Source organism: Rhamphochromis sp. 'chilingali' (assembly GCF_963969265.1).
Source record: "Rhamphochromis sp. 'chilingali' genome assembly, chromosome: 3".
Lineage (NCBI taxonomy): Eukaryota > Metazoa > Chordata > Actinopteri > Cichliformes > Cichlidae > Rhamphochromis > Rhamphochromis sp. 'chilingali'.
Genome location: NC_137931.1, coordinates 15,725,974 through 15,739,925, shown reverse-complemented (window position 1 = coordinate 15,739,925; position 13,952 = coordinate 15,725,974). Strand labels below are relative to the sequence as shown.

At 37.8% G+C, this 13,952-nt stretch overlaps 1 protein-coding gene across 1 annotated transcript; it reads left to right on the top strand.

Annotated features, from left to right (window-relative positions):
* Positions 1–592: 592 nt before the first annotated feature.
* On the top strand, positions 593–13,179 carry gca (grancalcin). The gene is made up of 8 exons (XM_080878587.1): positions 593–754; positions 1,297–1,506; positions 3,856–3,925; positions 6,676–6,719; positions 6,900–7,047; positions 7,775–7,888; positions 8,095–8,153; positions 10,374–13,179. Exons 1-8 carry the CDS (start codon positions 731–733, stop codon positions 10,398–10,400), a joined length of 696 nt encoding a protein of 231 aa, XP_080734713.1. The 5' UTR covers positions 593–730; the 3' UTR covers positions 10,401–13,179.
* Positions 13,180–13,952: the final 773 nt, after the last annotated feature.

The window sequence follows — 13,952 nt, the reverse complement described above, 5'->3', positions numbered from 1 at the left end:
TCTAGCAGCCTCAGATATTTTGCTTTTCATTTGAATTTCTTTTACTGAAGTTTTACTGAAGAATGAAATGCCGTGAAGGCTGCTCACTTTTACAGATGTGAAATCTCATCTTCTATTTGTTGATATTTTCAGCTTCCTGTCTTGATTAGATACACATATTCTTATGATAGTGTTTTAGGTAAAGCTACTTTTGACTCCTCCCTTACTCAAAAAGGGATTGCGACAGTAGGTAGCTATACATAAATGATTTGGCAGGTTATTTATGCTGGATCTGCAGACAATTAAGAATAAATAAATAAATATATACATTTTTAAACTTAATTTAAACGTATCTTAATGTGAATTTTTCTTACTTGTAATTTTATTTGTTTCGTTTTTATTTAAAGACCTTTAAATTCCTGAAATTATGAAAAATAAATAGTATATAGCGCTTCTTTATTACACGAGCAGAACCAAGGTTTCCACAGCACAACCTAGTGGTGAATGACAACATTGCAGGAGAGCAAAGCTAAGAGCATTTTGGCGGTCCTTTTAAAAATGCCCTGTGCTCTTCTGTCATTGGCTAGTTGCAATGTCTGTCAAGGCACTTCCGACAACTCTTGGCAGCTCGGATGTGATGCACTGCTCTTCTGACTTCGGAAGTTACAGCGTTGTTACAGTGTAGCTCGTATCAAATCACACTGACATTTTATAAGTATTAAACTTGTCAGAGGTCTTTCCTTTTCACCAAATGGCTTATCCAGGATACGGCGGAGTGAGTAAACTGTACTAAACACTGTTAAACGAGCTACAGTAGCTAGCAGGAGGGTTAGCTGTTGCTGGAGGCTCTTGCATATTTTACGTTAAGTTGTGACTGTAGAGGTGCTGCATTTGTTCCTGTACTCCTGTAGTAATTATTAATGTGGTAACTTTTTACCTACTGTAACTCAGGAGCTATATTGGCGTCCTCTGTTGATTGTAAATGAACTTTTATACCCCGAAAAAATGTCTTCCGGGATGAAAAATCTCTCAGTGCTCGCCTTCAGTCTCTCAGCTGTGTATATGAAAAAGGTTTTGGCATAGAGTAACCTATGAAATTACAGCAAGTACGATTATCGGTGCTAAAGACTTTCTTTATGTCTGTACATTGTATTTAAACAAGCACTGCAGAGTATTTGAAAATGTAGCGTATTGACAGCACTTTGTGTAGGGCACACAGGGCAACAGGTTATAATTGTTTTGTGGTATGAAACAAATCAGCACTCTGATCAGTGTTTTACATACCAGTACTAATCTTCTCTCTATTTTCTGTCTCAGTATGGGGGCCAAATGCCAGGCATGCCACCGCAAGGAATGCCAGGAGGGCCCATGAGAGGTCCCATGCCTGGGAACATGGGGGGTCCGATGGGAGGTGGGCCACCTCAAGGAGGATATGGACAGTATGGAAGCTATCCAGGAACATTTGGTGCCCAACCCCCACCTGCAAATGACCCAATGTGGGGATACTTTACAGCCATAGCAGGCCAGGTGAGTTTGGATGCATGCAGAAACATGTCAGTCATAGTCTTTAAGAAAGTCACATTTTCCCAGCAGCTTTGATTTCATTTTCATATTTCAGATCAAAAACGAGACAGGCTCTGTCTGCAGATGTTCAATATGTCATAAGTGTCAGGAGCTCAGATGAAGCAGTAAAGGAGCTCTGACTTAACTTGAGTTCCCTCTGTCATCAATGCATAGATAATGCACAAAATCTTGGCTGCTGGCCTCCAGTTCGAAACGGTGTGAGCACAAAGTTTTACTTGATAGTGTGTGCACTCAGCTGAGAGGTTGTGGCTTGCTGAGACGAGAGCAGAAAGTTGTTTAGTTTTCAAGAAAAAACTGCATTAGAAACATTACAAAACAGCAGTGTACATGCACTTGCACAATGATGTTTGCAGTTATTGCACTCAAACTATTTTTGTTTAGTGGTTTTTATTCCGGGGTATTATTTCCTGTGGGATGAAACTGTTTTTAAACCTACTGGTTCTCATCTTCAGAGACTTGACACAGCTGCCTGAGGCCGACAGGTCGAACATTCTCTAATATCTGTTGATCTGTGGTCATTATATTTTTCATATTTGTCGCATACTGTAGTCTACCAAAATCTCATGGTTAAACGAGTTTTATTTAAAGTATCAAGGTTAATGGTGGATTATTTTAATTGAACTTTTTTTTTTCATCTTCACTTACACTACCGTCTGTCACATCTTCTTCCTTTCTTTACTTTCTGCTACACAGACAAGATCCTCTGCAAGAGTGAATCATGTAGGACTAATATTAGTCTCTTAACCTGCCTACATACCATTTTCAACCTTTTTGGTGCTAAGGCATATCAGAGGTCAAATGTAAAGTTTTGATAATTATTAAAGTTTAAATAAGTGTCCAAACAGGCAGAGAGAGAACATGAAAACTATACAGAAAGACCCCAGTTATGGTTTGAACTGTCTTGCTATGCAGTGACAGAGCAAACCTCTACATCACCATGCCACCCTGCATAAGTGGTTGAAGAAATAAGTCACAGATAGTTAATAATTCGGAGAGTCAACTCTTACATGTCACCTCATTCACTCCTTCAAGCAATTCTAGTCAAAATCTGTTAGTATCACCCTGTCTTTCTCTGGTATCCCAGTCAGTGTTTGTTATAAGCTAATGTAAGCTGCAAGGCTTAAAGAGTGAGTGCCAGTACAGTTTGTACTGGTCTATAAACCTTCCATCCGTTATGGATGCAAAATAGAAGTAAATGCACAAAATAATCAAACTATTGGTAGCATTCATTTAAACTCGTTGGTTTCCTGGCACAGGCTCGGGTCTTATGTATAGTGTTGAGTTTGGGTGTTTGGGAAGGCCATTCCAGAAGCTCAATGTTAGGCAGCTTTATCTCTTACAGAGCCAACTTTGTTGTGTGTTTGGGGTGATTGTCCTGTTTAAACACCTAATTGTGTCCAAGTTTCAACTGTTTAGCTGTTGATTTGAGGTGATGTTGAAGAATTTGGAGGTAGCTCTGACAGATCTAGAGGAGGTCTGTGTGGATGAGTGGGCCAAATCCCTGTTGCAGTGTGTGCAAACCTGGTCAAGAACTACAGGAAACGTTTGACCTCTGTAATTGCAAATAAAGGCTTCTGTACCAAATATTAACACTGATTTTCTCAGGTGTTCAAATACTTATGTGCACCAGTGCAATACAAATAAATTCTTTAAAAATCATACAATGTGATTTCCTGATTTTTTTTTTTTTTTTAAATGCTGTCTCTCACACTGGGGAATGCACCTACAATGTGAATTTCAGACCCCTCCATGATTTCTAAGAGGGAGAACTTGCAAAATTGCAGAGTGTTCAAATACTTATGTTCCTCACTGTATACAGCATAAAGAATGAGCATCATGGTACAACCATCATGCTTGACAGTTGATAGTGTTAGGTTTGAAGTCTCACCTTTACATTTCTTGTCATTGTGGCCTAATAGTGCAGTCTTTGTTTTTGTGAAGGATCAGGATCACTTATATTGGAATCTGCATCTGTTTAGAAATGGAAAGCTGAGACCTTTCCAACTTTTGTAAATCAACAATTCTTCTTAGGTCTTCACTGAGTTTCATGCACTTTCCTATTCTTTTAGGTATTGGTTAATCCAATGAGGACTGCCAATTTATTTATTTTTTTTAAACGGTGAAATAAATTCTTTTTTAAAATAAATCTGGTGGGAAAGAGAAATTACCAGTTGTAATTAATAGGCCTTGGCTTTGTCACATTAGGAAACCATCCAATTCCTAATGCAGAACCATCCGCACCACTTCTTACAATTTTAAGTGAAAAAATATGTGACTTCCTGCTCTGTACAGGACGGCGAGATTGATGCAGAGGAACTCCAGAGATGTCTGACTCAAGCTGGTTTTACTGGCAGCTACAGTCGTAAGTTTACTGCTTTCTCTTTAACTAAAGAGGTCGATGCTTGAATTATGCTTTTACACAATTTCTGTTTTAATTTTGAAGGGCAGTTTATATCTCCAATATCGAGCTAAAAGTTCCAGCTAAGTGGGCCCTTTAAATATTTGTTACTGAGAGCAATTTTTACTGAGAAACTGAGGAATTTTCACTGTCACAGCTTGGATTTTATAAATGTACACTTTTTTTGTGAAGTCTTGTTTGTGGACTGTTCACTGCATATCATTAATACGCACCTATGTTTATGTGTATTTAAAAGGGACAGATTAATTAGCAATTAATATGCCAGGTCTTTCCTGGCAGGTTGATGACATATAAAATTAATCAACAAAAGCAAACATTCAGACACATGTGAGCAATAAGTATGAGCAAAAAGGACAAAAACACGTAGGCGACTTTCCGTGAGATTACTTCACATCATGAAACCTGCTGAATTAACCAACAGTAATAACTTTCTAAAGCCGTCCTCTGGCCCGCCCCCTTAGGGCAGCTCTCACATGTTTATACATGTAGTTCCACACAGTGCTGAGCTCGAAGAGAGAAGTGAAAGGTTCAAACAATTATTGAAACACCCCAGAGTTAAGAGGAAGGATGAGGTTAACACACGTTGCAAGAATGTAATTGCGCATGTGAAAGTTTGGTCATAAAAAATATATTTTTACAGAAAAGTCACATTTATGAAAACCTTCTGTTGGCTCTAATATTTGACTTAGAAGATGCTGAAGCTGTACAGTTCTACCATTTTTGGAGTATGGCGTGTTGCATTTGATCTTCATAGCCACTGGTCTATTGCTCACTGGATGGTTGACTGTCTATTATAAAGAAGGTAGTGAATGACAGATGAGTGATTTTGGACACAGCTACTGTATCTGTAGTGATTGGTTAACAGGTTTAAAATAGTGATTCAGTAAGTAAATTATCTGCAGCAGTTTTTGTTGTGAGCTAACAAGTAATCTATATCACCACCTAGGGCTGCTCAATTAATCGAATTTTAATCACGATTACGATCTGGGCTTTTAATGATCATTAAAAATGACTGAGCCGATTATTAGCCCCTCCCTTGTGCTTTACTCTGGCGCTGCTCCGTGTGGCAAATCGAGCGCACCTCTCTGCATTTCGAACAGGCGTCACAACAATTAAGAGGACCCGAGGGAAGCTCGGAAAGCTAAGCAGAAGTTATTTGGAGAGGAGAGTGACTGCCGTTGGTTGAAAAGAGAAGTAAAAAAAACCCAAAAACTTCAGTGGTGTGGAAACATTATGGGTTCGCGGAGTCAGACGTGGATCAAGTAGACATAGTGTGTAAACGTTGCTACAGCGTCGTAGCTGCACCACAGAGCAACACTGCAAAGTTCACTAAACATAGATGTTTACATTTTTCATTTATTTCTTATATTGCAAACATTTGCACTGTTATCAGTATTTGCACACTATTTTATATTATTTTTTAAAGTCATTATTCAATACGTTGTTATTGTTAACCCTTTAAAGCCGGTCAGAGCAGCACGCTCTGTTTTGTGTAACTATTTTTAAATCCCTGTAGAACCTGAACCATGTAAGCTAGCGCAATAATTTTTTTGCATATGAAACTTAAATCTTATGCCATCAGCTTGTCCTAAGTCACGGTTTCCTTCCACATATAGCTTTGCAAAAATTGCATAAAAAGCGCTTGCAGGAACAAAAACATAATATTCCAGAAACACGCTTTGCCAATCCGATCAGCTGTTCGTAACACTTCCCACAATGAAAAAGATGTCAACGCGAACTATCGCATGTCCGCCATTTCCTGTCCGAAACCGGAAGTGACGTCATTTTCACGGAAAATGTCGTTTTTTTACTTGTAGGCCTTAAAAGCCTATACTGGTGTTTTTATAAGTCATGTTTGACTTTTCTGAATAGTTTCTGGGATGCTTAGAACTCGAATTGCACTGCTGGAAATAGTTTATTTTGATGCACATGCTGTTTTCTTTGCAAATTTGCATCATAGGATTGTTTTTTTTGTTTTTCCTGCAGTATATAAAAATTGCTGTATCTCCAAAATAAAACTATGAAGACACTTAAACTAAATTTCCTGTTGTTGTAAACTATTTTTTGCAACTTTTTTGTATTTAAAGTTTTGAGGGATAAACCTCTTAAATTTCTCCAAGTAGAAATATATGTAAAAAAAACAAAACAAAAACGATTTTCAATTTTTTTGTAGTTTATTGCACTTTTTTGCAATTAATGTAATTACTATGGACTTAATGCATACATATTATTCAAATATGGGCTATAACAGTTGTATAGCAACTTGAAATGCTCCCACAAATGGCACTACAACATGTAAAAAAATAATATAAGCTCTGGCGGACTTGGTTCTATAGTAGGTCTTAAAGGGTTAAATAAATATCGTCAAATAATCGAGATCTCAATTTCAGTGAAAATAATCGTGATTATCATTTTTGCCATAATCGAGCAGCCCTATCACCACCAGCTTTTTCACAAGAGCAAATACTAGTTTAGAGCTTTATTGAGAAACCTTGTAGGAGTCATACGATTTGGAGTCACATGGAACTTCCTTTAGGAGCTTCCTAAATCCAGACCTTATCTTGGGATGCTTTGAGTATGGTATTAGCTCTGAAAGTTGCTTTCAACCACCAGGCAGTACTTTTGTGTTATCTTTAAAATGAAAATAAAAATGTTGCCTCAAGTAATTTCTAACATGTGTATTATCTTTACAGCCTTCAGCCTGGACACATGCAGGATCATGATTGCAATGCTAGATGTATCCTTTTTTGTACAGTATCTTTGGTCTAAGTAGCTGCAATATGCTGCTCGTCATATCCTAATCAAACTTTTCAGGTGAAATTCCTCAGGTTTATAGCAGGCGTGACTCAACCTTTGCTTTGTTATAGCAATTACTGTCCTCATATCTGCGCTTAAATCTTAACCAACCTGTCACCAGAGAGACTTGACAGGCAAGATGGGTTTCAATGAGTTTAAGGAGCTGTTTTCAGCTCTCAACGGCTGGAAGCAGAACTTCATGATGTTTGACCGGGATCGAAGTGGAACTGTAGAACCTCACGAGATGACTCAGGCTATCAACGCCATGGGTGAGAGTCCTAACATTTCAGCATCAGATACTTAATGGCTAATATCATCTTTAATTTAGTGACACTTAATTAGACCTAATAATATGTGACTGGTTTTTACTGGAGTTACCACTTGGCCCTCACAGTGAGAAGGTTCTGGGCTCCAGCCTTCAGGCTTCTCTGCTTGGAGTCTGCATGTTCTCCCTGTGCCAGTGTAGGTTTATCTGGGTACTCCGACTTCCTTGGGCAGTGCAAAGACAGGCATGTAAGGTTAATTTGCGTTTCTAAATTGGCCATATTTATGAATGTAAAGTGGATAAAGCTTTTAAACTGTATAGAATAAAGTACATTCAGTATGACTTATAAAGCCACAGAATAATGCTATAAACAGACGATTCCATAACAGCAGGCCTTAATCTTGAGTCACAGTACTACGAAATGCTGGTGATAATGGTTTTCATCATTATTAAATCTTTCAATTATTGTAAAAAAAATCTATTTATCTATACCTATCTATCTGTCTATGAAGTGCTTTGCAGCTTTCTTGCAAAAGACAGCAGTGAAGCACTTGCTTCCACTATGATGAAAGAATAAAATATTGAACTTTATTTTGCTCATAGGAGTGTTCTTTTGATTTCAAATCTAGTAAATTATTTCACAGTGACACAACTTTTGACCAGCAGATTGACAGGAATGATGAGCCTGATATTGTCGCCCCCCCCCCCCCCCCCTTTTTTTTTTTTTTAAGGCTACCGCATCAGTCCACAGGCCCTGAATGCTATTCTCAAGCGATACAACAAAGGGGGCAGGGTCTTCTTCGATGACTATGTGGCCTGCTGTGTGAAACTCCGAGCTCTCACAGGTATGAGAAGACAGACAAGGTCTGACATGTTCAGTGATCAGCCATTGCAAACGCAGACATGGCTTTCATTTCACCTGTATTCCCCTGCTGTTCGCTGTAGTGTGCTGCAATGTTCTACTTTGCTCCATCCTTACGTCTGAGTCACGAAGCAGCAAGAAATTAGTTTTATTGAAATCATGACCCTGATCTTACTCTGCCTGTTACAGACAACTTCAGGCAGAGAGATGTCATGCAGCAGGGATCTGTCACCTTCCAATATGATGATGTAAGTATTTTTTATGTCCGGTGTTCCAATTTAGCTCTGCCCGAATCTGCTCAGATCACCTGGTTGCTGTGTTTGTGGTGTTCCAAACACCTGTGTTACCCATGCAGGAAAAAAAAGATTTCTCCAGTCTTACTCTATTTTATTTTATTTATTTATTTTCCTGTCCTAATCCCCAGTCATGGCCATATCACAGTCCAAGTTAAGCCCTTTGCAGACATGAATAGGCAGGATTTGGCCAGCATTATAGACATTTTTCATCGGTTGTGAGTTTGGTGCACTATTCTTACATCAGCACAACGTAAACTTAACAGTAGAAAGTTACAAGGTTAAAGATCGATTTAAACTAGGGCTGCTCGATTATGGCAAAAATGATAATCACGATTATTTTCACTGAAATTGAGATCTCGATTATTTGACGATATTAATTTAACCCTTTAAGACCTACCATAGAACCAAGTCCGCCAGAGCTTATATTATTTTTTTTATTTTTATTTTTTATTTATTTATTTATTTATTTATTTTTACATGTTGTAGTGCCATTTTTGGGAGCATTTCAAGTTGCTATACATCAATACAACTGTTATAGTCCATATTTTAATAATATGTATGCATTAAGTCCATAGTAATTACATTAATTACAAAAAAGTGCAATAAACTACAAAAAAATTGAAAATCGTTTTTGTCATTACATATATTTCTACTTGGGGAAATTTAAGAGTTTTATCCCTCAAAACTTTAAATACAAAAAAGTTGCAAAAAATAATTTCCCACCACAGTAAATTTATTTTGAGTGTCTTCATAGTTTTATTTTGGAGATACAGCAATTTTTATATACTGCAGGAAAAACAAAAAACAATCCTATGATGCAAATTTGCAAAGAAAACAGCATGTGCATCAAAATAAACTATTTCCAGCTGTGCAATTCGAGTTCTAAGCATCCCAGAAACTTCAGAAAAGTCAAACATGACTTATAAAAACACCAGTATAGGCTTTTAAGGCCTACAAGTAAAAAAACGACATTTTCCGTGAAAATGACGTCACTTCCGGTTTCGGACAGGAAATGGCGGACATGCGATAGTTCGCGTTGACATCTTTTTCATTGTGGGAAGTGTTACGAACAGCTGATCGGATTGGCAAAGCGTGTTTCTGGAATATTATGTTTTTGTTCCTGCAAGCGCTTTTTATGCAATTTTTGCAAAGCTTTATGTGGAAGGAAACCGTGACTTAGGACAAGCTGATGGCATAAGATGTAAGTACAACTCCTCCGGTTTCATATGCAAAACAAATTATTGCGCTAGCTTACACGTTTCAGGTTCTACAGGGATTTAAAGGGTTAACAATAACAACGTATTGAACAATGACTTTAAAAAATAATATAAAATAGTGTGCAAATACTGATAACAGTGCAAATGTTTGCAATATAAAAAATAAATGAAAAATGTAAACATCTACGTTTAGTGAACTTTGCAGTGTTGCTCTGTGGCGCAGCTACGACACTGTAGCAAAGTTTACACACTATGTCTACTTGATCCACGTCAAGTAGAACCCATAATGTTTCCACACCACTGAAGTTTTTTTTTTTTTACCTCTCTTTTCAACCAACGGCAGTCACTCTCCTCCCCAAATAACTTCTGCTTAGCTTTCCGAGCTTCCCTTGGGTCTTCTTAATTGTTGTGACAGCTGTTGGAAATGCAGAGAGGTGCGCTTGATTTGCCACACGGAGCAGCGCGAGAGTAAAGCACGAGGGAGGGGCTAATAATCGGCTCAGTCATTTTTAATGATCGTTGAAAGCCCAGATCGTAATCGTGATTAAAATTTGATTAATTGAGCAGCCCTAACTTAAACCTGATCTCACTATATCTGACTTGCTTTTTCATATGCACTTCTTTCAAGCAATGTGTAGAAAACTTAAGAATTACAGTGATAGTCCCCTCCTCACCTATACCCTTTATCGCTCTGGAGCTTTTCCGTTGCACTGACAGGGCTCCGAGAAACTATCATAGAGGTTTTGTCCTTGCACACCTGTACACCCACGGTGTGAAATGTTCTCAGCATGACAAACAAAAGCACGCTGTGCAGAGGGCCCAGGACGTGTTTGCAAGCTGTGGGATCCTGCAGCAGTTGGGGGTTTGCTAGCATCTTGCTGTAGCTTTAAAAAGCATTTCCTGTTGAGTTGTTGTGGATGACCACATTTACCACTCTTCCCCCTCTTGTTGACAGTTTATCCTGTGCACAATGGCCATCTAAGTGCTGTCGTCTGTCCCAATCCACGAGGGCAAGCTGTTTGTGTGCCAATCAGAACCTAATTCTGGATTATTGTCTCACGGGAATGCAAGGGAAGGCCAGTATACTAAGACTGTGCAGCAACAGAAAATTCACCCACTGCTTGTAATGCTTACTATAATGCATTAATTGTGTATTTTACACAGGGATGTGCTGAAGATGTACACACATATTATAAATCAGCATTGAAGGGCAATATTTTAAAGCCTGTAATAGAAATGTTTGTCTTTCAAAATAAGGGCACAAATATTATAATCTTTTAAGTTTATTAAAAAAAATGTAATCTCATAAAATCTGCATGTAGTGGCTTTAAAGGGCTTCATCATAAACACCTTTTTGGATTTGGACTTCAAAAATAAATTTTTTATTTAGGATGATTTCCAAGAGATTTTATTCAATAACCAAACACCTGTTTTAACAGAAATTGTAAGATATGCTAACAACGTATCGCTGTTAAAAAGATGCTCTGATGTGCCATTAGACTTTCTGAATGTACGCTCCAAACACCTTTTGTTGGACTTACAGGAAGTGCATCACGAGTCACGATTGATTGTTGTTACAAAGAACATGTTCATTTGCTTTTTATATTAAATGTTTGACAGTAATGGATTTTGTCAGCTGCTGTTTTCTCATTTCCCCAATCTGATGTATACCTCTGTTTTATACAATTTACAAAACCAGATGCATATAAATTAAATTTACCAAGCAGTCAGTGATGACTGTGTGTTGGAAAAGTAGAGTGAGATCTGCAGTCTGTTCAAAAATGTTCATGTGTTTGAGATTTTCCAGCTGGGAATGTTTCAGCTTTTCCCCTTCGTCCATTGACAGCATTTTTGGAAAATCAGAATAACGACTTTTAATCAGCAAGCATTCTGTTTATTTATTTATACAACTGCGAATCCCCGCCCCCCAAGTCTATTTACACAATACACTTTATTTCTTTAAATATAGTTAACAGAAACATTCAAATTAGCTGTTAAGTGTTGCATTGTATAAAATACAGTGGCAAACATTTAAAAAAAATGCATAAAAACAATTGTGAACAGCACTAGATTTAAAAAGTGACATATCAAGTACAGCAAGTTTTCTAATCTCTGTGCAAAAGTCTGCAAATCCCAAGAAAGTTCATTAGATGCCTCTTCAGGTGTTGGACATGTCAAGTTTTGTTCTACACATGTGCTTGAGAAAGAAAGCTTATCCAAAAAAAGCAGGAAACATTTGTATCGTCCTGTAAAGATCTTTAATCTCACCCATGTTAATTGTGTATTATCTCACCACTTGGTTCTTCTGGAAGGATAAATCTGATTTCATCATTTCTCTCATATCTCACCAAGTTTTTGATCACGTCTACATGTATTATTGAGTGGTTTGGAGTCAAAGGATCAAATGCAAGCCAGGCTCTCTTCAGAGAACAGCGAAGTTCTGGGTTTGAACTTGCTTGTTTCAACATACCAAATGATCAGAGAGAAAGGTCCAAGTAAAAACTGGGGGGAAAAAATCATCAAATCAATGTGCAAAAAATCAAGACAAACTCTGTGCAACACATCGCCTTCAGTGTTGCCCATCTCTGCTTGCTACATTGAGAGGCTACGCATGACATTAATCATCATCATCGTCCCAGCAGTAGTCCACAGCATTCCAACCGAGAGCAGGGCTTTTGGAAACAAACAAGGTACATAGAAAAATAATGGCAAATTAATACTTTGTTTTAGAAAAATAGATGTAACTGTTATTTCCAAGTCTCTGCGGATGAGTCGTGTGCTGTAATTACAGATCAATACGTGTCACGCAGACCTTTTTATAATTGTTTCAAGTGCAGTCTCCATGCAATACACGAGCTTGTGCTGGACTTTATGTAGTTGGAAAACTAAAAGGACTAATTCTCATAATGCAGTCTAATCTAAAATGGTTTGGTACATTTACATTTGTGGATAAGCAGATTTTTGGTGTGTCAGACTGATGTTTGTAAAGGCTAGAGCAGGCGAATAAAGCTAAGGCCGTTTGGAGGCTGAGCTCTGTCCTCAGCATAAAATACATGAAATAAACCTTGTTTAAGATGATTGTTTAATCATCATGCTTTGTTAATGTTCACATAGGCAATGTTATTTTAGGAGTATAATGGAAGACGTAAAGCATGCAACTGAATGAAACTAGCCTCCAGCAGTTCCTTCCAGCTTTCAAGAGAATTTGGGACGCTGGTTCCTGTCAAGCAGTCTCATTCTCAAACACTTGAAGGACTTTTATGTCAAGGAAATCAGTTTAGGAGTTTTAATTATTTCTAAAACATTTATTTTCTGTGACAAAATGACAAATGGAGCTCTTCGTTTGAAAGAATAATACCAAGTTAAGATGAATTTGAATAGGTGTAAACGCAAAGTTCACTTTATCTGATGTATCCAGATACAGATAATTCATAAGAAATCATGTATGTGTGCACAAAAACTGAAATGTGTACACATATTCTCACATATTCTTTTCTTCTTGTATGAACCGGGCATGTGTATTAGGAAAATTACCTTCTTAAACCATGAATGGATTTAGCCGATCCTATCACTGATCTTTTGTATACAAAAACTCTGGATCTTGTGTGAAACACTCACTTGTGGGAACTGTGTTCTGTTGGTCTCAGTTCTACAATCAGAAACAGATCAGCAGAAGCTAGAGCTCTGTATGTGTAAAGCAAAGGGCAGCAGGTGCAAGGGTTAAAAAAAAAAAAGAAGAATACCAAGGCATCAATAAGGTCCTCCAATAAGCCCCATCCTTATGTATAACCACTACACACTATTATTGTTATTTATAGCTCCCACATCAAAAGCATTTACCAGATTTAGTGTTGCTCAGTCACGCTAGAGTGTAAATAGGGCAACAACCTTGGTTGCCCTGTGATTGCACTGAATCGTGAAGCACCTTCAAGCTTCAAATAGGGCAGCGACCCATCTCCAAACAGGAAATGTGGACTGATCCTCTCACACAAATTGGCAAAGGTTTGCATATAATTGCTAAGTTAGGAATAAAGTCAGACTACAAACATGTTGCAATGAGGCAACGTGTCTATATGAGCAACTCTCCTGTGATGAGTCTCTGCAACAGCCCACTCGACTCAACTGGTTGCTGCTAGTTGTATACTGATTATATTCCTGTATCAGAGCCTGTCATTTTGCAGTTATTCTGCTATATTGCAAAAACAATTTATGGAGGAATTTCTGTTTTAAAAACATAATGTTCTGGCTGGACTCTGAATCTACATAGCTAATGTGAATTTCTATTTACTTTCTGTGCAACAGATTAGCAGTTTTGACTAATTCCTCACAGATAACTGCAGTAGTGTTCCCAGACCTGGTCCTATCTTCGAAACAACTATTTCAGAGGCAATAAGATCCCAAGGTTGCAGTAATTTTGGTCACACCACAATCTCCACCCACTGTTTTCTACAGTGTGATAATAATTAAATAATAAGAAATTTAAGCTCCGGGACACTTTCTTTTGTTTTATTTCCATCACATTATTACTGATCTC

Bases quoted from the DNA above. Each gene is read 5' to 3' on its own strand.
- gca (XM_080878587.1), top strand. From the start codon at position 731: ATGGCTTATCCAGGATACGGCGGA. The intron at 755-1,296 runs GTGAGTAAACTG...TTTCTGTCTCAG, and splicing joins CTTATCCAGGATACGGCGGA to TATGGGGGCCAAATGCCAGG. The intron at 6,720-6,899 runs GTATCCTTTTTT...ACCTGTCACCAG, and splicing joins TCATGATTGCAATGCTAGAT to AGAGACTTGACAGGCAAGAT.